The following is a 27,826-nucleotide window of genomic DNA, read 5'->3' as shown; positions in this document are numbered from 1 at the left end:
TCGCTGGCCTGAGCTCTGTCTCTGTTGTTAACTGGGGTTTCAACCCAGCTCTGAATACTTGCAGCAGTGTGTAATTGTCAATTTGTGATCTCTGGTTCTAAAGCCTGACAAAAAAAAAAACCCACCCAAAGTAACTATTGTACTTCACCATAGGATTCTATGGGAATCACCAGATGTTGTCAAGCCAGGTTTTCTTTTTGTTTGCAAAACAGGTATTCATGAAATGAATTTGTTGTTTACTGGATTTGTTCATAATTTATTCTGAGCTTGCGGTAGCAGTATTATTGTCAATATATTTACATTTTGAAAAGTTTAATAAAGGCAAAGATGATCATGGAAAGGATGGGTGATTCAACAGTTGTCTCACTGTCTTTTACAGGTGCTTAGACGCTGCAAGTAACATTTCTGTGAGGACTCAAATTTGTTCGTCTGTTTTCCTTGCCCTCCCAGTAGCATGCCTCTTCTACTCATTTCCTGCAAATACCTGTACATCACTGGTTTTGTGGTATAAATATTGACAGAAGGAAAATACCAAACCTTGAAGGGTGAAAAATGCCCCCTCAGTTTTAAATTCACTCCAAGTATTCAGCATCAATTGTTTGCACTTTCATGCAAGCAGCTAAAACAAACACCACCATATGACTTATTTGAGCAATTGCAACAAATCGACACACTTCAATAATGACTACCATAAAAATGATGAAAACTGCTCACAAATTGAGGTCTGTGTTTTCTAAATAGGCAAGGATTCACTAATTAGGACAGATGGTTGAGGATACTGGACAATGGATGCTTTAGGGCATTATTATCTACTAGTACACAGTCCACAAGGTGAGAAAGGCCAGATCAGTGGTCTCCATCACGTATGATGCACAAAACACAACTGCTTTATGCAATAAAATGTATTGGCCATTTCTGTGTCACACCTCCACTAACATGTGCTTTCCCAGGGTATTTTGTGTGTATTGTACACACATACATACAAAAAATAATGATATAGAAGCACTTTCCAGTAATTAGAAAGGAATGCGTTCCCACAAGCCAGACTTGGGGCATTAATCCCTCCTGCTCTGTGTGGAGGTAACACAATTCCCGCTGCTCCTTCCACCAGAAGCCGACAGATCCTGCAGATCCACTCCTGCTCATGCCCCTCCTGCAGGGCTGCAATGAGTCCCTCAGATCACCAGCTTCTCAATGCTTAAAGTACTTGTTTCATCCTCTTCATTGGAGCCGAAATACCCAGGGAGGTCGATCATCTGCTGCTCTGCCTCCGTTAAGCCAAAAGTAGTATTATCATAAAAGGCAAACTCAGGGTCCAAGGGGAAGCTCTGGCACTTGTCCCTTCGGTACTGGGCAGGGCTTACACTTGGGCCTCTCTGGGAATTATCTTTGCCAGCTGAGCCCGTTTCCTTCCGCCACGTGCCTCTGGGGTTAGGTGAAGGGCCCCGCTTGCTCCGGCTGGGCTCAGGCTTATCAGCTGCCTTCTCCTGACCTCCAGGCTGGCGGTCAGTGACCAGGTCCAGCTTCTTCACCGGGGGCCCTGCCCTGTGGTGGCACTTTGTGCCATGGCCCTGTGGTTCACACCCTGGCACAGCATTGTGGGGCTGATCCAGCTTTTCACCAGTTGGATTAGTGTTCCTTGATTTTGGCCGCATCCTGTCCTCCAAACCCTGGTCCCATGTTCTGGTCCTGGAGTTGTAGAGAGGAGTCTGCCGGGGGGTGAGGGTGGACATGCTCCTCTCTCTGAAAGGCCTGGCCTTTTTAGCTTCATGGAAACTGGCTGTTCTTCTGAACTGCGGGTTTCTGTGGCAGCCCCTCTCAGGCAAGTCCCCTCTGCTATCCTGGTGCTTGAAATGAGCTCTTCTTACCAACGTTTGGGTAGGGCTCATTGCAGGATTGGCCTGTGAGAACGGAAAATCCAGCCTAGGGTGAGAGCCTTCCCCCAGGAATTTGGGCTGACTGGCTGGCTGGTCCAGAAATGGAGATTTGATCCTAAATTTGTTTGCTGCTGCTTCCTCTTGGTTTTCTCCACTCAGGGGAAGCATCGTGGTGGCACCAACAACTGTGTCCGTCAGGGGATTCTGAGAGACATGGTACACCTTGGTGGTCTCAGTCAGGCCTTTCTTCTTCATCTCTTTCAGCTGCTGCTGTGCCAGGCGGTAGCTGAAGATCGGAGGGATTATTTTTTGGGCGTTTGGCTGGAAGTTCTCACTTCCAGAGACATCATCTTCTTGGGCAAATTGGAGGCTTCGCCTGTAGGTCAGAGGAATGTTAACAGGGGCATCCCCTCCTTCAGTGAAGCTGTCCCGCTGCTTGTTGCCTTGGCAGATGTTCTCCTCATCAGAGTTCTTCCGGAAGCCAGGGGAATGGACAGAGTTTCGGCGCACGGCGGTGCTGCACTTCTGAGCTCTGCAGAGCTTCCTCCAGAGGGTGATGAGAACTGTGGCAAAGATGATGAACAAGCAAAGGGAGATACCTGTGACGGTGACTATGTTATTCGCTTTCTGGTCCTCTCCTGGTTGGACAGAAGGTGGGGTGGGAGGCTTCATAGCTGTAACAAAGAGCACACATGTCTATCAGAGCTGCACTGTCATCAGCATTTTGGTATTTTAGGATGGATACCTTACTACAAATTAAAAATAACCAGTTAACACAGTACAGGAAGTTGTCTGCCATTAAAATTTGACCATCGGAGATGACTTATTACTGATGACTTCAAGCTGGCAGGAACACATCTACTTATTTAAAACCAAGGCTCCCACAGATCTTTTAAATGTAATCATTACTTCTGCCTGTTCTGCCATTTCCATAAGGCACTCCTAAATAGGTGTAAAATGGGATAACACTATTTGCCCTCCTTTGTGAAGCACATTAAGATCCCCTGGTGAAAAGTGCCATAAAATGGGTAGAAGTAACCCAACCCAGGCTAGTACTTTGGGTATCACATTAAAATTATTTTTATGAGAGCTTAATGGGTATGAGAATTGCAGTGAGTTTGAAGAGCACAGAGGCAGCACTAGCAGGGGCAGCATAACTTTTCTAAGGTGTTTCTTCCACCACTTCCTCGTGCCACAGCCTCAGAGGTTGGAACCTTCCCCTGCCACAGTAAGCTCCAGCGGAGGCGGCGGTTGCTCTGGTGCCCCTGGCATTCTAGTACTGACACTCTTCTGTCGTAGACTGCAGATGGGCCTTCAAACAGGGAAGAACACTCTGCAGACCTTTCTTTATAGAGAGGGTGGTCAGTCTCTGGAACAGTCTCCCCAGGGAAGCAGTCACAGCACTAAACCTTTTAAAAGTTTAAGGAGCATCTAGACGATGCTCTTAGTCATATGGTTTAGTTTCAGGTAGTCCAGAATGCAGCAGGGAGTTGGACTCGATGATGCCTATGGGTTCCTTCCAACTTGAGATATTCTATGATTCTAACCCGTAATATGAACATCACAGATCTTTCAACAGCCCTATTTAAACCTTTCACCTGCCCATTGCCCCACATTACAGACAGCTGAACCAAGGAGAGATTAATAATTCTTTTTTTGGATGAAGTCTCTAGCATTTTAGGGGTAGCCCTGAGCACGGTTTAAAGCGGATGAATTCGTCCAGCAGCTACTTTCAGTATGTGTTAGCACTCCTCAACTTCTTATGGCCAAACCTCAGCACTGTAAGGCCACGAAAATGCTGTTGGAGGATAAGGCTGCTCAGCTGTAGTTGACAAGAGCTGGCTATGAAGCTGTGAGCTCCAACTGAACCAGTTAACAATCCTGCCCCAGTCTCTAGTTTTATCCAGAACCCAAACCCTTACACCAGAGTGATAGAAAGTCTGTTGTAAAACTTGGCAGGTGCCTGCACCACTGTGACTGTCCAGGCATAGGAAATGCATCTGCAGAATAACAGGGAGCTGATACCATGTTCTTCCCATAATTCAGAAGGACACTCATTCAACAGAAAGCTGGTATTAGGAGGGTGTTCATGATGCACAAATACACTGATGAACACAGGCCAGAACATCTCAGGCTGCTATGATAACAGATGTGCAGGGTGCTTGGTTGGGCAGGAGATTCATTTCTTTGCCTCAGGTCTACCTGACAGCCCCAAGCCCTTGGAAAAATCCTGCTATTGGATCCACTTTGATCTTCATGTCACTCTTGAGAGCTCAGCATCATCTCAAAGAGACCAATCTCAAAGACCAATGCCTGCTGGATCTTTATTGGAGGATCTCTAAAACTTTCATCCAGCCCAATGTCACTGTGCCAGAGCACAGAGCGCTGCTGTTCTGGGGGCCTGAGCAGGGAGTGAGCACACTGACTTCAGTGAAGAAGGCAGGACCAGCATTTGCTCTGTTCAGTACCACTGCAGCAGAGCAATTCACTCATTGCTCATCCTCTTCCCAGTCCTGTTTGCTTACACTTATTTTTTAAAGACTCTGTTTTAAAGAGTTTCAAGACACTGTGCTGTATTGTTTGGAATACAAAGCTAACAGCCAGCAAACAGTGAGGTTCAAAACAGGACTTAGACCCTTAGGTTTGCTCTCTCTCCACCTCATGCGCCTCTGCCGCTGGACTGTGTGCTAGTTTCATTTATTCAGCTATTTGCTCCATCTGCTGGACTAATGACTGCAAACAGAAGTTATGCTGAAAAAGAGGCTTGCCTGCTCCAAAAGGTGCAGACAGCTGGGGGGTGGGAGGGGTGACACTCCCAGCTGGAGATCAGGCGGCAGATGAACGCTATAAGATCACAGTGTTAAGTCACTTCTTGAGCAACCTAAGATTCAACGAGATGAAATCTTGCAGGTGATTCTGTAAAGAAAGCTGCCTGATGTGGGAACAGGAGGATTAAAAACCACGTGCAAGAGAGAAGCGAGGCAATTCCTCCAGATGATCCCACGGCAACGGGTGCAGATGCAGGCCTCCTGTGCATCCGTGTTTCCTATATATAAAATATATATATAACCTTCTTTATTAAGGAATTTGAGGCTTTTCCAGACCTTCTGAGTGATGTCAGATAGTACAACTCCCACCAGAGGAGTGCCACAGGCATGTGCACTGGGTATGCATAGGATGGCTGACCTCTCTGAAAACCATCATATGCTTTATGCAGTTGTAGATCTGCATGGAAAGAGTGACACTTCTGAGGAGCACCAGAGAGGCCAAGGTGCGTACACAAACCATGTGTTCAGGACATGCTCCACATGGATGGACCCCCCTCAGGGAACTCTGTGCACCAGAACTGCTCTCTGAGCTCCAGAGGAGTGGGGTGAAGCGAGCCAGAGAGGAGCCAAGCCAAGCACTGTACTTACAGACACAACCCTCACACAGGTAACACAAGCATGGAACAGCACAGCTCAGCATCAGCTTTACAAAAACACCAACTACCCCACTGTGTTTCACTGGTGGCATTACTGCTGACGACAGCCAGACAGAATTTGGCATAGAGAAGACAACCAGGCCTAGAGCAGGGCATTAGTTTTAAGCTGGGGTCCTAAACATCTGAGTGGTTCCTCTCTGCTTACACTCGTGGATTTACAAAATAAGCAAACCCACATGGCCAGCATTTTCCAGTCATTAAAAACATCAGACACTTTAACAAGAAGCTGTTACAATACCCTACGTGCTGCACAAACACTGACAGAACGCAATACCTGGCTTGATGGAATATAATTTTTAATATTTTCCCTTCACCCAACCTTTTGTTCAATACAAACCATTTCTTACAGCGCTTCACAACACATTCCAGGCCTGCCTGTACACTTCTGAGGCCTTCATTCAACACCTTGAAGCTGGTTCAAGCCAACACCTCCATTAAAAAAGTAGTCCTGCCCCCTTCCTGCTCCAGCTACACATTCTCCCCCTCTGCTGTCCTTCCCTTTTCAGTGGCACAAGCATGGCAACAGCTTACCCACATCCCCAGACTGCCCAATTTTTGGCTGGCTCCATTCCAGTTCTCCACACTACACTTTTGCCAGCACAAGGAAGTGCATGGAAGCAGCCAAAGCAAGGGGTAAGGCATTACTCACTTTGTAATAGTATAAAATATCTGTTAAATTACAGCCTGAGAGACTGGGAGCCTGCACAGTCCCTGGGCACCTTCTATTCCCCATCCCTGGTTCCCTGGGGGTTGGAACTAGATGATCTTTAAGGTCCCTTCCAACCCAAACCATTCTATGATTCTACAGTCTGCTAGCCCCAAGATCTCTCCTTCAGTCTTTCTTCACTCCCTGGCCATGCTGGAGATTTTAAACCCCTTCCCATGGCACCCACAGAATACCAAAATCTTCTTATGCCTTGGAACCCTATCTCCAGCTGCCCCACAAACGCATGTAGACTCCTGCCCTACTCCATCAACCACGGGAATGTGACACCCCTCCAGAATCATTCCATTTTACAAAGCCCTTCTAATAACAGGCCCTTTCCTTTTGCTAGGGCAGACATGCAACCACAGGGAAGAGGACAGCAGAGATACTTACACAAACACTCCTCCAGGGAACACAAGGAAGTCTCCCTGGGTGATCCAGCACAGCCTGGTTTGGCTGATGAGGAGGTGAGGCACTCTCGGAAGCGCTCCCGGATGCCGTCCCCACAGGTGACACTGCAGGGGCTCCAGGGCTGCCATGGGCTCCACGTTTCTGCAAATACACAAGCTCACAGCAATGAGGAATGCATCTGCCCCCTTACCTTTAAAGACACAGCCATTTGTCTTCTCTCATTTAAGAGAAACAGCAGTAAACAACCAAACAATGCAAACAGCAACACTAAAAGAGCAAGCAGCATCCAGGGACCTGTTCCTGTTCCCATCACAGTCTGGGCAAACTCCCACTTTTTGTTTTCCTTTGTCCACTCCAGTGCCAGCCAGCAACACAGAGGTCAGTTAACTGGCAGGCAGGTGCTGCCTGGAACCACAGCAAATGGAAATTAATCCACAAATCTTTGGAATGGGTTAGTAATTTATATATTCATCCTATTCCCGCCTGACAAATAGTGCTTTTACAGCAGGGTAACTTCATTGACTTAAGTGTAGTTACTCCTGATTTATGTGATTGTGAAAGGAGGATAAGCCCACAAGGCCTAATGAAATGGCAATATTGGTTTTTCTCTATTATCTTCTCAGCACACAGACGTGTTACTGAATCATTCACTTGACAGCTTCCAGGTCTCTGCTGCTTTATTGCTTATGGTTTGGCAATTAACTTGAGATGAAATTTTGCCGGTTCATTTATTTATTTTAAGTGGAGGCAAGTTCTAATACTACCTCAAACATTATCATCTTTTAATGTGTAATGAAATCCCTCTTTTCCTTAGACAACATCCTTATCCAGTGTTCAACACTCAAACTTTACAGCAGCAAGAACCCAGAGAGAGAAAGGGACTGCTCCTGCTCGTATCTGACAGTTGTGACACTGAAGCAGGACCACAGCTTTAAACTCCAAACTAACGCGCAAGTCCAGGTACAATCTCAAAGGACAAAAACCCTGGGGATCCTCCTATGTTGTAACAGAAAGAAAAACAATAGACCTTTTAATTCCATTTCATCACTCACAGACAAAGTGGAGAATCAGCTAAATAGATAATAATTTAAAAACCTAGATTAGGTTTGCTAAAGTTTGCTCTTTCAAATAATTTATAGTGTTGCTTCTGCCAACGCTGGTCATGATCTTTAATTTTATGACACAGTTGCTTTGCTGTTAGGATGCCCCTGAGCTCCTGATCAGTGACCAAGTTATGATATCAAAGGACTAGACAGTGTTGGAAATGGCTTTATGATTTCAAAGAACCAGAACAGAATCATAGAATGGTTTGGGTTGGAAAGGACCTTAAGATCATCTAGTTCCAACCCCCCTGCCATGGGCAGGGACACCTCACACTAAACCATATCACCCAAGGCTCTGTCCAACCTGGCCTTGAACACTGCCAGGGATGGAGCCTTCACAACTTCCTTGGGCAACCTGTTCCAGTGCCTCACCACCCTCCCAGTAAAGAGCTTCTTCCTTATATCTAACTTAAACTTCCCCTGTTTAAGTTTGAGCCCATTAGCCCTATCACTACAGTCCCTAACGAAGAGGGCCTCCCCGGCACCCTTTTAGACCCTTGTTATATTGGTTGCTGAATTGTTCATAGTGTGTTATTAAAAGTTCCTAACAAAAATAAATACAGCTGTTTTAACAAACATGAAATGTTACCTGCTTTGGGCCCTGTCCTACAGATTTTTGTGAACACGCCAGTCCGAGTAACGTCAACACCAGCAGCGTAACAGAACCAGCGGGGCTGCTCCCCGCGTGCAGGTACTCACCTGCACTGCAGGATGGGGCCCCGAGGTTTTGAGCTTACCCTCGTGCTGTCAGCCAAGGCTGCAAAGCGTGTGTGGGCACATACTCACGCACATCTGTGTGCATACATGTTCCAGTGCATCCGCCTTGCCTAATGCACAGTAGAGATGGGCATGGTGAGACACCCTGGTGGTGCTGCAGTTTTAAGCCCATACAACACCCAGCGGCCGTCCCAGCTATTTGCCACTGACTCTGCCGCAATATTGCGATATCTGTGACCTCAGGCTGTCTTTCACTTTATGTTATTTGAACATCTCTCTACCTTCACCCTTCTGTCTCTGGAGCTGGAGAGCTGTTACAAGCAGGGGAGAGGAGCCCAAAGGCAGGGTGAGTTCTCACTCCTCTCCTCCAGTTTGCAACCACCCCAGTTCCCAGGAAAGTGTAAAATGGAGCACGACTCTGTTTAACTTTCCCAAACTTGAGAGTCTGTTTAAGACTCTCAAACTTAAACAGGGGAGAATTAGGTTAGATATAAGGAAGAAATTTTTCACTGTGAGGGTGGTGAGGCACTGGAACAGGCTGCTACGGGGAAGTTGTGGCTGCCCCATCCCTGGCAGTGTTCAAGGCCAGGCTGGACGGGGCTTTGAGCAACCTGGTCTAGTGTGAGGCATCCCTGCCCATGGCAGGGGGGTTGGAACTAGATGATCTTAAGGTCCTTTCTAACCATAACCATTCTATGATTCTATGAAGACTGGATGGTGTGTGATGTCAGGAGGAAAGGGACTTAGAGGGTGCCAAGGAGGGGGGAACTGAGGAAGTTTTTTGGCGTAACGAGTCCCTCAAAGATACAAACCCTGGACAGTTGCAAAATCACATCAGCTAGTAAGCACAGATATTAGTAGAGCAACAAGAAAAAAATACCACAACCATTAGTAAGTCAAGGGCTCACTGATCCTTCCTGCAAAAGACTTCATGGTAACACAGTATTGGGGGATCTCACGACACTTTTCTTCATACCAGTATCATGAAAGACTCCAGCAGTGTCCCTTATCACTGGGAGAGGGAGGGAGGAAGGCTAGCTGGAGAAGCACCTACCTTCTCATAGACTACTTTATGTGAGCAGCTTGGTGAGTCCCTGTCATAATTTCTCTCTCTCCATATTCCCTGCTCGTTTAAACTTCTGTTAATTACAGTCAGATATAAAGCCAGACCCAGAAAGGTTCTAGTTGCCTCCAGTGCTAATACTGGTGATAGTGGAGGGTGCTCAGCAGCCTCTGCATTGATGCCTGTGGGCTTCAATGTACAAGAACATTCAGGATGAGTAATTTTATAACCTTGACGTCAAACCTATGATGTGCCCATTGCTCCGGGGCACTTTTCACTGACTTTGCCTTCAGCTGAGAGCACAGGAGATCCTTAGTATAAACACTTGGCATCCATAGCTTTGGGGCTGAGAGTACGGGCCTTAACCAGCAGAGAGCAGGAAATGCTCCAGCTCCCATGAAAGACTGGAGATTTAAACTCCTGTGACTTGCCCTGCAACCTCCTGCAATTACCAGAATGTAAAAGAAAATGAAGCATAGTTTATTCTCCCCCAAGGAAATGAAATTATTAACCTCCATTTAAGACAAACAGATCCAAAGCGCCGGGGGGAAACCAGAAGGTGTGCACTGCAAACCAGCTCTAAGAAGTGTGAATTTTTCCACATAGAATTGAGGAATCAATTATCGACATGAAGACCTCGAACTGATGAGTTAGTTTGACATAGCTGATAGCTGGCAGATGTGCCAACTTGAAAGATAAATGCAATTAACTGTGTTAATTGCTGCTCTGCATAACTATCTCCCTGCAAATTTGTGTGTTCATAAGACTTTGAGCATGCAGTGCTATCCAACGGTGCAGTCAGCGAGGGATGCTCAGCATCATCCTTCCAGCCTGACACACATGATAGTTCTAAGCCCTTCAACAAGACCAGTAATATGGGCCAAACCCACTGATGATTTACAGGCTCATGTGCACAGCTACACTAGTCTGGGGGATTGCAGAGTATTTGTGGAAGCTGAGATGAGCTTTAGGTCCTGAGAATGGGCATACACACATTGTACTGGTGTTTGGATAAGACCTGGGAAAACACCCTTCTCACCCATTCCGTGTTTCTCTATTTCCATGGAAATGAAGCCTGGGTGCGCTGAAATGGTGGCATGCTCCTACAGGTTACTAATTTGGACAACTAAACGACGAGTATCCCTTTAAAGGAAGAAAACCTAGACTCTGCCTGGGCAAACTGCAGTCTTTTCCCGACAAACAGGTGTCTTTAAGAAGTGGAGGCACAGCCTAAAAATTTCTTTTCAGAAGCCAAGAGCTATCCCAGGTCCATAAGACCCAATTTATTCTTAAAATGTTGGGGGTGTGGAGAAGCAGCATTCTGTGACACAGGAGGTGGGGTACAAACCACCTGCCATGCCCAGGTCCCCTGCATCTGCCTGTTCCTAAATAAACGCTAGCCAGGTGCAGATTCAGGCAACAGAGCTGTTTCCCAGATTTTCCTATGGATAGGCAGGTCTGATTCATACAGTCTTATTCAGGGAGCAAGTATTTGATCGAAGTTGTGTGTCCCTGCCTGACCTCTAGATACTCCACTTACTCCTCTTCTCCCTTATTGACCACTCTTCCCTTCAGCAGGTCTTCCCCTACCTTCCTCTTTTCCTCTGCAGACAACAACTGCACTTCTTATGCCCTGCTGAGCTTCCACTAGGGGTTTTTTTTGACAGTCATCAAAAGTCAGATGAACAAAATTCATCTCTGCTATTGGCAAGTGCAAAAGACTTCACACCAAAGTTGAAAACAGTCTCTGGAGTATAACAAAGAACTGTAAAATGAAGTTAATTAACACCAGAAATACGAAGAAAATATGCCTGTTTCTATGCTGTGGCATTACTGATTAATTTTATCAGTCTCATCTGGTATGCTTCAAGTGGGATACAGACTAGGACATGGAACATCCTTCTAATGAGTGCAGAAGTTTCACTGCTGGGGACACTTAAAATCCACATGAGCAAAGCACAAGATGAAGCGTTGAAAGGAATGAGCCTGCAATGCATCTGTTGCTGGGTAAGATGAGTTTCCTACCTCAGACATTCAAATAAGCCAGTCAAACACCGGGAAAAAATTAACTGCATGACCCTCCCTAAGTCACCTGTGTGAAACAGTTACACCCCACTGAGATGAAGTGACTCACATCTCACTGTCATTTTTTCACAGGTTCTCCCATTGGGAGCCTACAGAAAGCTGCACAAGTGCTGGCTCACAGCCCACCTTTAATAGATCTATTCATAGTCTTACATAGCACAAACATTTTTGCAACACTCATTCTGAAGCTGCTGCCCTGGTCCACTCAGGGCCACTGGGAGCATTCTTCCTACTCCAGACGCAAGTCAGATTCCTGTTCCACAGGATGCACTAAACCTGACCGGGATGAGGAGTAAAGAGCAGGCTTGACAAAGGGCCAGGAATATAAATGATGCCTGATCTATGGATAATGGGTGTGGCAAAATAATCTTTTTTCTCATCCTCTGTGGTTTGGGTGAAGATAATGTTTTAGGCACTTTGATCTTTCACAAGACAATGTCTCTGCTTCATAATAATAAAACATACGCTAATGAAGTAAGAACTGGCTGAATGACAGATGTGATATGCAATTCTCAACAGAAAACCATCACTGAGTGGAAATGCATCCGGATAGGTTCCAAAGGGATTAATATAAGGCTCAGTGCTGTACAATGCTTGCCGAGTTGACACAAAAACAAAGATAAAACCATTACTGAGAATATATGCCACTCCTGTGACGACGTAAGTAGATAGTGCAGTTATATGGAGTAATGTAGGGTACTTGTACGTTAGGGTAACCCAAGCAAAGTAGATCATATATAAGCAAATTACAAAATGGAGGAAGAAGGAATACAAATTGTACCTGCAGGATGGCAGACTACATACTAAAAGGTCATACGCAAAAACAGCTCAACAGGAGTTTACAGGGTCAAAGTTAGAGCAAAATCAGCTAATGCAATTGGTGGAATGAAAGCAGAGGTACGGGTAAGGAGAGTGGTACTGCTCAAGCAGAATCAGTGAGGAGGAGTTCTGAACACAGCACCCAAAGCTGGTATCCCTGCTGTCAAATAAAAAGAAGTGTTTAAAATAATGGAAATGGAGCCACAGAGCCAGAAAAATCATCAAGTCCTGCAGAAAATGTCTTCCAATTAAAGATTCAATCTTTATTAAAAAGAACACTGAGATAATCTGGAAGGACTGAGATGATCTGGATGTGCAAACGCCTTCACAGGGTGAAGACAGTGGATGGGAAACAGCTGTCTCGTCTAGCAGCGAGCAGCAGAGTAAGAGCTAATCACTAGAGACTGAAGCTAAATGAGCTTTAGTTACGAAACACAGAGTTTCTCTTTTTCAAAAAATAAAATAAAATCAGAGCACAGTATTGAGAGAAATTAGCAGAGGCCTCTGTTTTGTGGTGCCTTCAACAAAAGACTGGATAACTCTGGAGGATAAGTGGCAGTCAAATGCAAAGCCTAACTGTGGGGCTCAAAACCAAGGCAACTGAATGAAAAGTGATGGCCCATGTGGCATAGGAGCCTAGACTAGAGGATTTATCACCTCTCCTTGCCTTAAACTGGGTGAGTTCAAGAAGTCCAAAGCAGAAAATAAGTGACTTGAGGAGCAGCGCCTGTCGTGCAGCACCCACATGTTTTATGCAGCAAGCAGGGGCCTGGGTCTGTGCACACCATCTCGCAGTGCCCTGCAGCAGGGTGAGGGCTCAGGAGAGGGCTGCCCAAAGCAGCCAGGAGGGAGATGGCCACCACAGGCAGCACAGGTTCGCTCTGCCAGTTGTGGCTTCAGGCTGATGCACCCCCCCCAGAACACCACGTTCCTTTCAAACGCTGCCTGTGGGCTTTGAAGTCTCACAGATACAGGCACAAAGTCAGATGTGCTGCAGTCTAATTAATTTCAGGTTGACATTTTATTTACGGCTATACAGCGTGGTTTTGCTTTCATCGGCTTTGTAGATGTGACACTTCTGACTTGGCAGCTATTGACTTAACTCTGTTCTTCACAGACATAGCCTGATTCTTTCGACTGTAGTTGTAAAGATGGTGCTATTGAGGAACCCAAGGAAACAAAGCAGATTGCAGGGAGTCATCGCTTAAGGTGGATCTCACCAATTAAAACAGTTAAATATTGGACACAGAAACATACCTATGTCATATCCTAGGTATTCATCTGCTGGGGTAATTATCTAGATCACATCAGTGTAACATACCACCCAAGCACACAGAAAGAATTAGAACTCTCTCTTCCTTTCTCCTTGAGAATTATCTCCATTAATAAAACAATATGCTTTCAGTTCTAGATAGACTTTCTTATGCCAAAGGAAGAGAGAGAGCACCAACAGAGAATGCAGATGGGAAGTTAAGATGAAGAACTACGTACAAGGTTTGGCATGCGGTGAAAAGAGGTCATTTTTAGTACAGAGCGTTAATTAAACAGCTAACAGTTTTAGAATTTATGTAAGACCATATGATACTAGGAACCTAATTAAGACAGGCTGTGTCTGGACTGTGAGCTATGGAGCATGTCTTACACTCCCAGCCTCCTGCTGATCTCACTCAGATACCTGCCCATGAAATGCAATGACCAGGGGTTTTTTGCACTTCCTTTTCAGGGAGACCAGGGTAAGGAGGTGTAGAAAATGTATAAATGGTTCCTTAAACAGGGCTGAGGAATGGGCTCAAGCTCTGTCTTGTGATTATATGATCGCATTCACACTCCTGGACACGGTTCTAGCTTCTGCTAACCAGCCCTCTCCCAGACTACGCCCGGTCATGGTCCTACGTGAACCACAAATTGCCTAGCTGGCAGTTTGTATGATTCTAATCTTTCCTGGGAGGAAAAGTTTAGCTATATGAATGTGACCCATGATCTGCCTGGTGGCCTGATAGGACAGAAAATGCACGCTGGTCTGCAGAGACATGTCCTGAAAGGCTGCTTGAACCTGTCCAAGTGACACGACAGTGTCTTTCACTGTGGCCAAATCCTGATTCATCTCACCAAAAGTTGTGTATCTAACAGGCAGGACTCTAAACTTCTACAGCAAATGGGCTAGAGAAAAAGACACACAGGTAAGGGTTCAGCCCATGTATCTTCTACACCCATGAATAACCCTGTCCCTCTTGACTAAAAAGCTAGACAACTACTCAATGTTGCACCCTTGGCTTTCAGACACTTTGATGTAGGTAACACTAATCCTTCCTCTAGTGTCTCTAGTGGGCCTGATCCACTGCAGTAGCTTCTTACCCCACTGAGAGGGCCAAGTTTCAGTTTTACCTGGATGAGATACACTATTCAGAATGCCCCAAATGGTTTGGGTTGGTAGTTAGTGTTAACTTAGTGCAGTTTTAAGCTACCTCCATGGCATTTGGTACCAAACGTCCCTGCGTATGCATCTACATAACAGTCTACTCCATCTTGTTCCCATCTGCATATGACATTTACAACTATTTTGTCTGGTTTAGGAGACCCAAAAAGTAGCTATTCAATAGGTGACACCACAATCAAACCTATTTATCATTACCCATGTTGGCTGGGAAGAGTGCTGATTTTGACTAAAAGAGGACAAACATCAGTACAAACCCATATTCCTCTGGATCATCATGCACTCCTTAACTCTTGTTGGGAAAACGCTTCGGTTTGAGAAATTAAAGAGGTCAAAGCAGTATTTGTTCTTCCCCACATCAAACAAAGTGCAGTTAAATTCTGTCCTGTTGTCTCCTGGGTGAAGGGTGTTTTCATACAGCCAGGTTGTTCTTTGAGTAGAGTGCTTGAGAGCCTCTTTATAGACAACAATTTTTCCACTGATAGAAGCGCATGGTGGAGAGACTACGAAGACCTGAACCAAAGTTTTGCACGTTGCTTCTGGTGCCACAACCAGTCTGTATCCAAATTTGTGGAGAAGATCTATAGGTCCTATGGAGGCAATGATGGAATGTGTTTCTAATGATTTCAGTAACACAGTGATGTATATTTCTTGACTAACAGCTGGGCAATCAAACTCTACCCATTGGGACCTAGAGAGTGGGATTTCTTTGCTAGTTCTAATGCCCAGAGTCTCATCAGAGCTTACTCTTCCGAATTCATAAAGGGTGCTGGTGAATATCACATCCAGTGAGACCACTGTCTCATTCACGGCACACAGCTGCTCGTTTGTAAAAAGTCCAACCTGAAGGGAGCTCCCAAGCACCTCTGAACTCTTGTTCAAATCAATGTGAAATACAGGCCATTCCACATGGAGGGTGGACATGCTGCTTCTGCTCCACTGGGCAGCACTGCTGTTATCGCTGGGAGAAACCATTCTGAACAAGAAGTCCCCAGCACTCCTGAAATGGAAACACTCAAACTCCACCTTCCCCTGGGGCTGATTTGCTGGAAGCTGTTTTCTTGCAATTATCTTGTTGGTGCTGGCATCCAGCAATAGGATGGACAGATGCCCTGCTGTCACATTACCACCACTAGAGTACTGATATTCCACAGACACTGCGTCATTGCTGAAGGCTACATGACCCGGACGCTCCAACAGGAGATACTCCACTTCACCGAGAACTGAAAGGAGAACAGTTTCACAGCAGTATTAAGAATCAAAGAGACAACTGATTGTTTTATCTATTTTATGGAAGAAAACAAAGATTTATAAAGTGGATATTTTAGAAGTGGTTCTCAAGCACTTTAAACTGAATCAGTTTACACACACAAAAAAAGGCCCTAGCTATAGCAATTAAAGCTCACCACCTCTCCTTTGTCCAGGGATGTGGTTTGTTGCAGCTCAGAGTCCACTGCAGTGACATGCTCAAGGTTGAGAAGGTTAAAAATAAGGTTAAAAAAACCCTACCTCCAAACCCACAACTCAGAAGATTCACAGAAAACTTCACTTATCGGGATAGGCTCTCGGACTTCTTGACTTCTTTCACTTACTGATTCATAAAGTCCACTTTCACAGTGGCCTGCTGTTGTTCCACTTACTTTGAGTATAACTTAGCAAAACAAGGATGGTAGTGTCTTAAGACAGAAACATGACAAATGTCCCCCAAATTAAATAAAGAAGTCTGCATGATGCTTTTTGAAGCCTCCTCTCTTGCTCTGTCTTATGAATCTTTCATTTTGCTCATTTGCATCGCAGAGTTACTTGAGCGAGAGAGCTGAAAATAACAGGGATCGTGACTGCAGCACTTTTCTTGTCTCAGATGTGGTGCAACATGTCCAAATGACATCATTTCATTATAAATGGCGCAGTTTTTTCTACATGCACTTCTTGCATGACCGTGTTTGTGCAAGTTGCCAAATTATACTGAGATGTGCTATAACTAGTGGGGAGAGATGATATCTAAAGCAACGGATTGGGAAGATCACACTTCCCTTCTCAGCTCAGCTAGCTTTCCTGTGTTGCTTAAAACTTAGGGATTTCAGACACAGAAAGCTTATCTGAAAAATGGGAACTGCACGCATACATTCCCTATACAGAATGCACTATGTGACTTCTTTATTTAATTAATTGTCTGGGAAAAGGCTTCTGAATCTTGGATGGAACATCCTACGGAAGTGTAAAACTTCAGTTAAAGCAATCCTTTCATAAGTAGTATCAACTAACAATACTTTGACTTGTTAAATCTGTTACACGTCTTAAGATTACCTCAAAGACAGCTTTGCTGGAAAAACACTGCAACTGCCAAGGCAAGCAGTCAGCAGTCAGGAGTAGCAGGACTCATCTCACATAATATTAGACGCCTACCACTCTAAGCTTCAATTTGAGTTAGTCACCTCGCATTCACTTTCTTGACAGCAGGGAAAATTTCTCAGGAAGAAATTCATCTGACCAGTTACAGACATTTACATCAGGGTGAGGAACAGTGTGCACTAAAAGAGCCCATTACTCTCCACCAGCTGTAACACATCCTTAAAATAACCAGCTCCAACCACATCCATGAAGTCCAAATGAAGGTGGCATGCACAGCCTTACATATAAATCATGCATATACTCTTACATATATGCACTATAACTCAGTCTTTCCACAAGATGCTGCTGCATTTGGCACATGGATGGTGCTCGTTACCAGAGGGCTCTTTTGTTCTCATTCTTCCATGGGTGGTTCCATGTATTATTGACTGCTCACCATCCAAAACCCATCCTGATAACACAGAATTATTCATTTCCCCCATGGACTCTTCTATGGTGCACTTATCATAGCATATTAGTGCATTATAAACATTAATGAATTTATCTTTCCAATATTCCTGAAAGATGAGAGGATGTCACTATTCTTGTTTCGTATGTTAGGAACCAAGGCACAGGCACAAAGGTGAAAACCGTCAAGTATCAACTAACTGCGAATGCCCTGCGAAACCCAGGATCTGATTTCAAATACAACAGCCCTTCAAACATCCAAGCATCCAAACATCCCACTTGGTCCCAGTTGTGGCGAGCACATGGCACCCCAGCAAACCTGATCTCAACTCGGACACTCAGAGAGAAGGAAACAGACCCTAAGTACCTATGGAAAATGGCACTCTATGAATTGCCCAGCAACACATCTGCCTTGCTCTTCATGTTTTGGTTCTGTCAGCTGTGCCTGCTCATATTTTCCAGTCCTGCTCCTACCATCACCTAGTGTCAATATCTTTTGGGTACTACCCTAACTCCACTACCGTTATCACAGTTCTCCAAACTCCTGCCTCTGTCTCCTTGTCTCATAGCTCTTCTACCTTCTGCTGTTCCTTAATTCCAGCAAGTTTTCTTGCTCACTGCTGGCATGACAGCAGATAGCACAGGATAAGCAACTCTAGAGCCCAATATTACAAATATGGGGGAAACTGCTGCCCTAGGCTGCAGCACACACAGTACTGCATGGGACTGGCAAGAGGAGGCAGCAGGAGTTGGGGCATGCTCAGTCCTTCAGAGACCTTCATAACTAACTCATCTGCAAGGACTTACATCTGGACCAAGTCTGGGCAAATCTTCATAAGGACAGAAGAAAGCATGTCCCAGGCCACTGTGAGCACTGTAACAAGCATGAAGTTCCCACAGCTGCGTTTCCCAGTGAAATGGTTGCAAGTTGTTGGGGTTTTGTTTCTTTGAACATGGGCAAAATGATCTATTTTTCTACAAAGGAATCATTTGGATTCAACTTAGCCAAAACATTACAGGGAGAAAAAGAAAACAGACCATGGCAAAAACCCATCATGAAAAATTTCAACTTCAAGCTTTAAGTTTACAGCAAAAACATTCAAGGGATAGTAATGAAAAGTATCAGTGTTTGTGCCTATTTCTCCACTGTCCTTACTCTCTCTTTTACAACTGTCTTGACTCTCTTGCACTGTTTTTTTTATTTGGAATTGCTCAGATTAGAAGTAACACCGCTGTGTATGTGTGCAGGAGGACTGAAGTGAGGCCAGCTCCCATCAACCCTCGTGCAGATCACTTGGGAAGTGAGGAAAGTGAGCCTTACAGGAGGATGCTGTTGCAGCACTGCAGAGCTCTGGCTGGTGCACCCCAGTTCACAGCATCTTTTTCCCCATCTTTGGTTAATAACACAAGAACTTGGCACTCCTGGACAGCCCATGTAGCAAGCTCCTTCAGCTGCCCTCCAGCCTACTCTGAGTGCATGACTGTGCCATATGCCAAAACTCGGTCCCGGTTGTTTGGACAGCCAGTCAGGAGTAGCTTTCAATGCATTTGTATATTTTCGGTTGTCGTTACAATGGTCTGCCATTGAATGGAGCCTGGCTGTAGTGCCAACAAACTGCCAGAGGAGTCTTCACAAGAACTCACGCTTAGAAAGATCAAAAGGAAAATCTTTGTTCTCACTGAAGAGCAAGAAGAATTACTGGAGCATGCTATTATGATATTTATTTATTTTTAATAGTGTTTAAGCCAACTTGGGTTGTGCTGTTGGCTTGTCAGCCACTAGCAGCACAGAGCTAAGAACAAACACATCAGAAAAACTGATAAGAAACGAGAATACTGCTTTGTTGCATGTTAAGGGCTTTTTGAGCATTACAGTAATTTTCCAGAGCATACTGGATCATTTGCAAAACAGTCTTGGTCTGAAACAGAAAAGTGTACGAGTGAAATAGTTATCTAAAAACTGTACACATGTGTATATGCAGAACTGTTTGGAAGTAGTTTTCTGAACTACGGACTACTCTTTAACTGGAAATAAGGCAAAAGATGATGCACCTAAAGTTTGCAGCAGAGATTTAGCTCTTTAACTGCATCTTGTAATTACCTACTGCGCCACGCTCTATAAAGTTCAGGAATAATAGCCTTTTTCTCTGAGTCAAATAGTTGTGAATGCCTACAGGACTGGCTCACCAGTGGATATTGCAGTCATTCACCTCACTTTTCGGGTCATGTGAATTTAATACCTACCTTCACTGTGTTCCCCACTCAGTGCAGCGTTCCTAACCTTGCTAGTTAACTGTCGTATTAAAAGAAGAAATGGTACTAAAAGCCACAGGCAAATGCCTCCACTTTTACTGGAATTTAGTTCACCTAAAATATGGCAATTCTAGCTTCTTTACACCTTCTAGTGATTCCTTGTTCCAGAGAGTAAAGGGAGCAAGCACAGAGGCATAAGCAGCATACTTAGTATTGAGTCATTACCTATAATCAGATTTTTCTCACTTATTACAAGGAGAACAAACTGCACATACTTTTGGCTCACTTCTCTCCTTTGTAAGACATCTTCAGCCTTTTGGTGTGTGAACTACCTGCTACCACAGCTCATTCCATAAGTGGGGACTAAACAATCCTTTTCCCTTTTTTTTAATGCTATAGACATTTCAGCAGTGCATGGCTTAATCCTTTAGCATGGTTTGACAAGGTACTACAGTTGTCAGAACAATGCCTTCTTTTAAATTAGCAATGTAATTTTCAAAAACTTATCTATTATTTAGGAATTGAGTCCCATTTTCAAAATTTCTCATTCACTGTGCACTAAGGAATTAATTCCCTTTGCAAATCTATTTCCTGCTTGGAGCATTCTTGAAAAAGACAAGACACGATGCATAGAACGTCCCTCAGCTTGTAGATAACTTCCAGTTACCTCACTTGAACTTAAGATGTCTAATCTCCCTCCTTGGCAGTTGATGGTGAGAAGGAGGTGCTTTTTCATTCCACACATCTCAGACTGCAGATGGGTTAGAGCTGCATTCAAGATGTGCTGACTTGTGTGTGGACTACTCAAATGAAACTGCCTCTGACTAGCTGCCTAATTTTACATGAGTAAAATTGAATGAGTACAAATACCATCCCTTTACTTCTTGTATGATCAGAGGAAAGAAACCTCTGTTGTTCTCCAAAGTTCTCTAAATGGCAGCTTAGTTCCATCAGATGGGGGTTCACTCAGTCATAGGAGGTTGCCTGTACTGTAGATGCTTACATCTCAGCAGACCATCACAGGTTCATTTTATAGTTAATGGAGAGAAACAGGTAGCTGCGTGGCACACTTCCACCCATCCTGGTATGGACACCTAAGACGTCTGTCTTCCATGATGTTCATTAAAGATTACGAAATATGAGTCTTACAAGAGAGCAGAGTTCCAGTTCCTGCTTCCAACACAGCCAGTTCCGCAACGGCGCCCACGGAAATCTGTTCATTTATCTTGTTTATTTCTCTGAGCAAACTCAAGAGCAGGAAAGGTTCCTGCCACTCTGATCTAAAGGGGCAGTTTACAGAAGTTCATAACATCTAGACTCTATTCTGTGCATATCAGCAGTGGCTTCTGTGGCACCTGATTTCAGCCAATACCTGGAAAGAGTACCATCCAAACCCACCTTCTGAATACTCATCTCAGGTTTCCCTCGGTAGCTGTAATACTCACCATAGTCACAGAGCACTACTAACAATAGATTTGAAAAATCTTTCAACATCTGTTTCATTCTGACCAGTGAGATCCCAGGTCCTTTTACTCCTCATGTCCTTCTTCAGCTCCGAAGTGCAGGCACTTTTTTCCAACAACACCTGAAAGTTTAAAAATTACAGCTGTAGTGACTTTGCTTCATAAAATACAAGGAAGACATCCCACCAATAAGCAAAAAACCCAGACTATTAATCAACACATCTTCCATTTACTTAGCAATTTCTAATACTGTATCAATGGATCTGAATAAGCACAACTACAATTCACTGTACAATAAATTTTCCCTCCTGAAATGTCAGCTCCTGGGCCAGAAGAACAAAGACACGTCACAACAATTTACCTTTGCACTGCAGTAACTGTTGATGTGCATGTTTTATTTTAAGATCAAGACTCCCAATAGCAAAATAACAAGTATTTTATACAAAATATAATTCTAACTTCAACACAGATAGATATTGGAGATTTACTGCTGCTACAGAATTCATATCACTGTCAACTGCTTTCAAGCATGAGAGAGACTTAGAAAACTACCATTTTGGTCCTCAAACTGCCCTATTATTCAGCAATATATTTAGTTATCTATAAGTGCCTTCTATGTCATTCAGACTGATCGGATGGAGAAGGTGCTAACTACCACTTTTTCCTCCATCATTTTTTAAGTTTATATTCTCTGTAGCCTTAGTGAAGCCAAAAAAATAGAGTTCTTTCTTTTTGGCAAATTTCATGATTTTATGTCCATATGTTTTAAACTAGTTTTTACGGGTCTCGTAACAATCACATAAAACAGGTTGAAAGCACAATGCTAGCAGCAAAACCGATAGTTTGCTTCAGAAACAGAAGTAGGGGAGAATCTAAAAAGAGAAGATCTACCTCAGGGGAACCATTCTCAAAATACAAGAATTGCTCTTTTGTATTGCACAGGAGCACCAGCAAGTCAGTCCTACTTCGCTCATCGTCACGCAAACATGCAAGAAAGTTCTTGTTCCATTAAGTTTACAACCTAATTTTATGAGAGGAATCTGGCACTGGAGCAGGCAGGAATTAGGAGCGAACAAAACTGCAGAGCATAAAGGCAAAACGTAGGAACCAGGTATGGCAAAGACATCTTTAGGAATCACAAATGAGATATTTCAACAATTACATTGCTAGACTTGTAGAACTCAGAGACAGCAGACGTGTTATTTGAAAGCTTTTTAAACTGTTCTCTGTTCCAAGTGGCTGGAGAGAATAATTTCTAAGAAAAGACTAACAGCATGGCTTTGCTCAGTAGAAGCCCATTACAATAATAGCTGTACGTATCCGAAGGGAATAATCACCATCCGGTCCAGGAACTTGACAAGGCTCCAGAAAGCATTAGATAGGGGCAGTGATACCGCCACCACCCACAGTTTCACTTGATATGCCACAAATTACAGGAAGACAAATCTTATGCCTCAAGACAGGGCGGGCTGCTAGCAGAGGGTGGTGGCAAACCAGCCGGCCTCCCAGGGTACCGGCAGCGGGCACAGCGCTCCTGTCCTGTGTCGTTACTGATCATTCACCAGTCAGTCAAAACAAAGAATCAAAGTGGTCCAAGGAAGAAAAAGCAGGTTTCATTTAAAAAAGACAATAATTGTGATAAATGCCTTGCCCTCTAGCATAACTGCTCAAGGAAAACAGTGTAAATTGTGCAGTGTTGCTGTACACTGCCCTGAAATAAAGAGGGGAAAAATGCTTTGTGGGCCACAACCATGACGGTGCTGGCTGATTTAATGGGTCCTTTCCATTTCAACCTTCCCAGCTGTGTATTTTTCAAATGGCTTTTACAAACACTTCTTTCAGAGTGTCACACACTGATAGGTGAAATTCAAATAATCCTAATCTCAGTCTAATGAGTGACACACTGCAGAGAAGCTATCGATGGGAGAATAAATCCTCGGGAAGAAAGAAAAAAAGCCTGTGTGGGAGAGTACTCTTGAGATAGTTGCCCTACATCTTAATTTGCACATCAGCCCAACCAAGGGAAAAGCAGCATGGTTCACGAGACAGGGCGCCGGTGGGAGGCACAGGAGACCCGACTCCTGTTCCAATTCCTGCCCTCGCAGACGTACCATGTCAGCAGACTGCAGCATTAATCTGCTCCCCTCTTTCCCACCCCATCTCTCCCGCTCCGTATTTATAGTACAGGCTTTTCAGGACAGAGACTCTTTCTAACCAAGCCTGCAGACAGAGCCCAGCGCCAGGGCCCTTGGGTGTTTTGGTAATGCCGATCATTTGTCAGACCAAAACCTCCTTCCCTCTGTGTTATCTTGGCTTGCTTGGGAAAAAGACTCCGGTGAGCACTGCAGGCAACACCCAGGCTAGAACTGGAGTATTTGAAACAGTACCAAAACTAACTTCCAATTAGTGAGATCAGGTACCTCTGGAAGCCTAGCCCGGGGCTACTTCACCCTCTGCAAGCCTCTGCCGTCGCTGCATTGCTGCGGGAGCCTCCCACCTCGCACACAGCTACTTCAGTAGCTGCAACACAGCCCTGCCTTTGAACAAAGCTCCGATTAAAGTGCCTCCACGAAGCCTCCCTGAGCTTTTGCACCTTTGCTAGATCAATTCTAATAGCAGTTTTGAATGCAAGAACTGCTGCCCCGTTTCTGGCATAGTGTTTTCAAACACACCCCTTCACCTCTCCTTCCCTGCAAGTTTGTTCCTCTTCCCTCCTTCAGTTTTCCCTCCTTTCACCTTGCCTCAGTTTTGGACTGGCCTTACATTGACTTCTAAGCTCGGTTCAGACTTCTCCCCTTTCCTCTCAGTCTGCCCTAAGCCAACTTCTTTCTAGATTTCTTCTTATTCTTAGATCTTCTTCAAAACTCTCCACATCTTTGCCTCCTCCCTCTGCTCTATTATTCTTCTACTTTCCATACATAAAATTTTGCTTTTCAAGGCAGACAGTACATCTTAAATGGCTTCTACTCTATTCAGATCTCCTACCTCAAGTTCATTAACTCAGCAAGATGAAAAATGATTGAACAGAGAAGGCTATCAGACTTTGAATAATTGGCTTTTTTAATTTATTGCTCTCGTGGACAAGCACGAACTGAGGCTTTATTGTGTGAGACGCAGCAGAAGCACAGCAACATAAAAAGATGCTTTCTTCTTCCAAGAGACGGTGTAATGGGCTGATTGGAAGTGGAAAGCTTCCTCTCCAAAAGGAATTAGAAATGACAGATGAGGAGGGGATAAGCCATAAAGCTCCTTGGAAATGAAGACCAAGAGGCTTGTGTGTAAAGCAAATGACACAGGAAAACTTCCAAGTCCCTGCTCTGCAACAGATTTTCCTGTGCAATCTTGGTCACATCACTTAGTTTTCCTGTGTTGCAGCTCTCCACTGGAAATAGCACCTCACTACCTGGTACGAGTAAATCCACCATGAACTGCGAGGCTTTACAGTGCTTTACAGGCACCACAGTGTCAGGAACCGTGCAAGAACCAAACATGACTATTTCATTTACAGTATTTTTTGCAAATAAAGAAGTAACAGAATAGGTTATAGATACTACCAGAGTCACATATATTAATCTATTTAAATAAGGCCACTATTTCCCTATGTCATCAAAATCAAAGTATTTTGGTTTTACAAACAAAACAAACCAGCCGCCAAACCAACAATAAAGCACAAGCCAACTGGATTTATGACTCCCGGTACTTTCTGCAGCGGTATCCAAGGCCACAGAGCAGACATGACATTGCACAAACCAGCCACCCTTCCCAGTGTTTCACCTGTGCTAACCAGTTACCAGCTTCATCAGCTGCAACTGTACAGCACTGAGCAGCTACTCCCCCCTGGTAAGGGGGATGAGAGGCAAATGAGCCCTGCAGTTAAGAAAGGGCCATCAGGAATAAATCAGATACTCCATGACCACGCAGTGAGTTTAATGAGAACACAAACACACAGCACTCAAATTCTCTGTGCTCTGGAGCCTCATTCCCAAGGGAATGCCACTGACGGATCCCATATTTCGCCCAAGCCACGGGTACCCTCAGTCCTCCTCCTCTTTACAAATCCCTGGCAAGAGCCAAGCCCTCCCCTGCCCTAGCTCCATTCTCCTTCAGGAATCAGGAAAAGGCCTGTCCTTGCTCAACTCTCCTTCAAGCACAGCCTTGCTCCCTCCTTGTCCCCCAGACCTCACAGCTCCAGGGGGACAGCACAGGACACCCCCACCACCCCCCCCCCATGACTCGTGGTACACCTGAGAGCAAGGCAGGAGAAGGGCTCAGGGAAGGAGTAAGTGCAGGGATCAGGTTGAGGACTGACCTGCTGGGAGCCAGCCTGCCTCCCCCCTGAGCAGCTGCACCTACCCCAGCAACCAGCCGTGGTCTGGAGTGATGCTGTCAAAAAAATAAAGTTATTTATTGGAATTTAAAGCAAGCAAAATGTTGCCAGAATGTAAAGGGAAAAAAATCCCAGCTGAAAACCAGTTTCCTTAACAGCTGTCCATTAGTAAACATTTTACAGTCACATTTGCAACCCAAAATTTGCAGAATTCTGATTATGCATGAGGCTGACAGTAAAACAGTCTAGAGATGGAAAAGCCTGAAAGTCCCTAAACCCTCCCTACATTTCACTTGAGGGATGCCAAGCAGCACAAACAGCAAGAAGAAATGTACATCTGCAACACTTCCGCAAATTTAAGATAATTTATCTGTGTGGCAGGAAAGAGATTAATTATTTTCAACCAGCATTCGCTTATTGCAATGGGATTAGGCAGCTATTGAAGTGTTACCACCTGCTGGGAATTTCAGAGCTTCCCATAATCCTCCCCCTTCCCCATTAAAGAGGGAGCACCTCAGGTGTGCATCACATTTTATCAAAATCTAATCACTGCTGACCACTCAGAGTGGTCAGGGCCAAAAATATGCCACTTCCAGGAAGATACCGAGTTTAGCAAGAAAAGTCTATATACGATGCCTGCCACAGCAGGGGGCTTAGAGCTGACATCCTCAAAGGCATCTTTCATTCTTATTTACACATCAGACAATTTTACACTGTTATCAGATAATGGCTTTATTAAAATTACACATCTAAATTCACTAGGCTGAAACTGACAGCACCAGATCCTCTCTGTGCAAGAGAAAACCCAATAATCGCCCAGTAAAACCCATTTTCATCAACATTTGGGGTCACGCCTCACAAAATCCTGGGATTTCTCAGCTCCTTTTGATATCAAATCAGCAATTCCAGAGCTAGCTGGCCAGCAACATCTGTCCTTGAAACCTAAGGACTACAGTAGACTGAATATATGGGCGAGATTTACTTTGGAAAATGTACAGTGAAAATAAGTTTATTAAGCACAGGAGATTTGGGAAGGTGTCCAAGCAATAATAAATAATGAATGCAAAGAATTAAATATATTAGATCATTCCCTTATGGCATAAGGTTTGGAATGTAGTCATCCATTCTTTCCTTTCCCCTGTAGGTATTTTTTTAAATACGTATGTTATTCACTGTTTCTGGAATTCCCCTGTTAGTGGGGTTATCTTAAGGACCACAGGATGGGAAATATACATTGCACAGCTGAAATAATTAGAAATACGTTTGAGAAGCAGGTCTGAAATATCACAAAGTATCAGGACTAAAAAGAGAACCGGGAAGCTGTCTTCTATGCTTTACACTGATTTTGTCGTATACCCACATGGTTTCATCTCGTCTAGCGACTGGTATAAAGTAGAAATCACTAAACATACTGGAAAAACTCTAAAATTAATGCTACTTACCACAGACTTGGAGCGACAAACCCACTACAACTACTCTGGCTGCCAGCGCTACCTGCACTTCGGAGCGCCACAGCACCCGGGCTGCCGGGCGGGACGGGCGGTCCCTGCCTCACGGGGACAGCCTCGGCGGAGGACAGACACACGGCCAGGACCTGAACTCACACGCTATCTGTAAGCACCCCGGTACCGAGCCTCGCGGCCAGCCCGCCGCGCTCGTGCCGGCACCCCTCACAGCAACCCGCGGGCTGCCCCTGCCCGCGCCGCCTGCGCTCCGCGCCGCCACCCGCCCCCGAGCCCGCGGTTGCCCCGCGGCTCCAGCCCCTCGCCACCCGCGGCCGGACGGCGCCTCAGCCAGGCCCGGGATCCCCGCCCCGCCGCCCGGGGAAGCTGCGGCCGGGCCGCGGGCACTCGGTTCCCCTCCGCCCGCCCCGCGCTCACCTCCACGCCGCTGCCCTGCGCGGGCGGAGCGGCCGCCGCACCGGCGCCGCCGGCGGGACGGGGCTGAACGGGATCCTCCCCGTGGAGAAAACGCCTCCGGGGCTGCCCCTGGGCGGGCGGGTGCTCACTGCCGCACTCACCTCCGGCGGCACGGGCAGGGTTAAATGGCGGCGCGGCGCGGCGCGGCTGTCAGGGCGGCTGTCAGCGGGGCGCGGGGCGGCGGCGGGCGCCGTGCGAGGGGAGCCCGCGCCCCTGGCGGCGAGGCCCGGCGAGGCGCTGCCCAGCCCTGCCCTGCCCTGCCCAGCCTTGCCCCGCCGGGGCCGCCCTCGCCCGGCCGCCGCCGGGGTGTGGTGGCCCCGGTGGGACGCGGCAGCCCGGCGAAGGAGGGGGGCGCCGGGGTCGCCC

The 27,826-nt window shown here is 45.4% G+C and overlaps 1 protein-coding gene across 2 annotated transcripts; it reads right to left on the bottom strand.

The window, feature by feature from the left end:
* Positions 1-77: 77 nt before the first annotated feature.
* Positions 78-27,607, bottom strand: THSD1 (thrombospondin type 1 domain containing 1). 2 transcript variants are annotated; one of them, XM_030477392.1, is made up of 5 exons: positions 27,422-27,607; positions 21,197-21,336; positions 14,957-15,922; positions 6,461-6,619; positions 78-2,551 (listed from the first exon to the last, which is right to left on the bottom strand). In XM_030477392.1, exons 2-5 carry the CDS (start codon positions 21,252-21,254, stop codon positions 1,176-1,178), a joined length of 2,559 nt encoding a protein of 852 aa, XP_030333252.1. In that variant the 5' UTR covers positions 21,255-21,336; positions 27,422-27,607; the 3' UTR covers positions 78-1,175. The 2 variants fall into 2 exon arrangements, with proteins under 2 accessions (XP_030333252.1, XP_030333253.1); XM_030477393.1 differs by lacking the exon at positions 14,957-15,922.
* Positions 27,608-27,826: the final 219 nt, after the last annotated feature.

Source organism: Strigops habroptila, chromosome 2 (genome assembly GCF_004027225.2).
Source record: "Strigops habroptila isolate Jane chromosome 2, bStrHab1.2.pri, whole genome shotgun sequence".
In the NCBI taxonomy this organism is placed as follows: Eukaryota; Metazoa; Chordata; class Aves; order Psittaciformes; family Psittacidae; genus Strigops; species Strigops habroptila.
Note: the sequence above shows the minus strand (reverse complement) of the source record. Positions and strands in the feature narration are given on the sequence as shown.

Coding starts and splice junctions, on each gene's coding strand:
- THSD1 (XM_030477392.1), bottom strand. CDS start 21,254: ATGAAACAGATGTTGAAAGATTTTTCAAATCTATTGTTAGTAGTGCTC. Junction 15,923..21,196: donor AGTAGTGCTCTGTGACTATG/GTGAGTATTACA, acceptor TTCTCCTTTCAG/TTCTCGGTGAAGTGGAGTAT. Junction 6,620..14,956: donor GATGATCCAGAGGAATATGG/GTTTGTACTGAT, acceptor GTGTATTTGCAG/AAACGTGGAGCCCATGGCAG.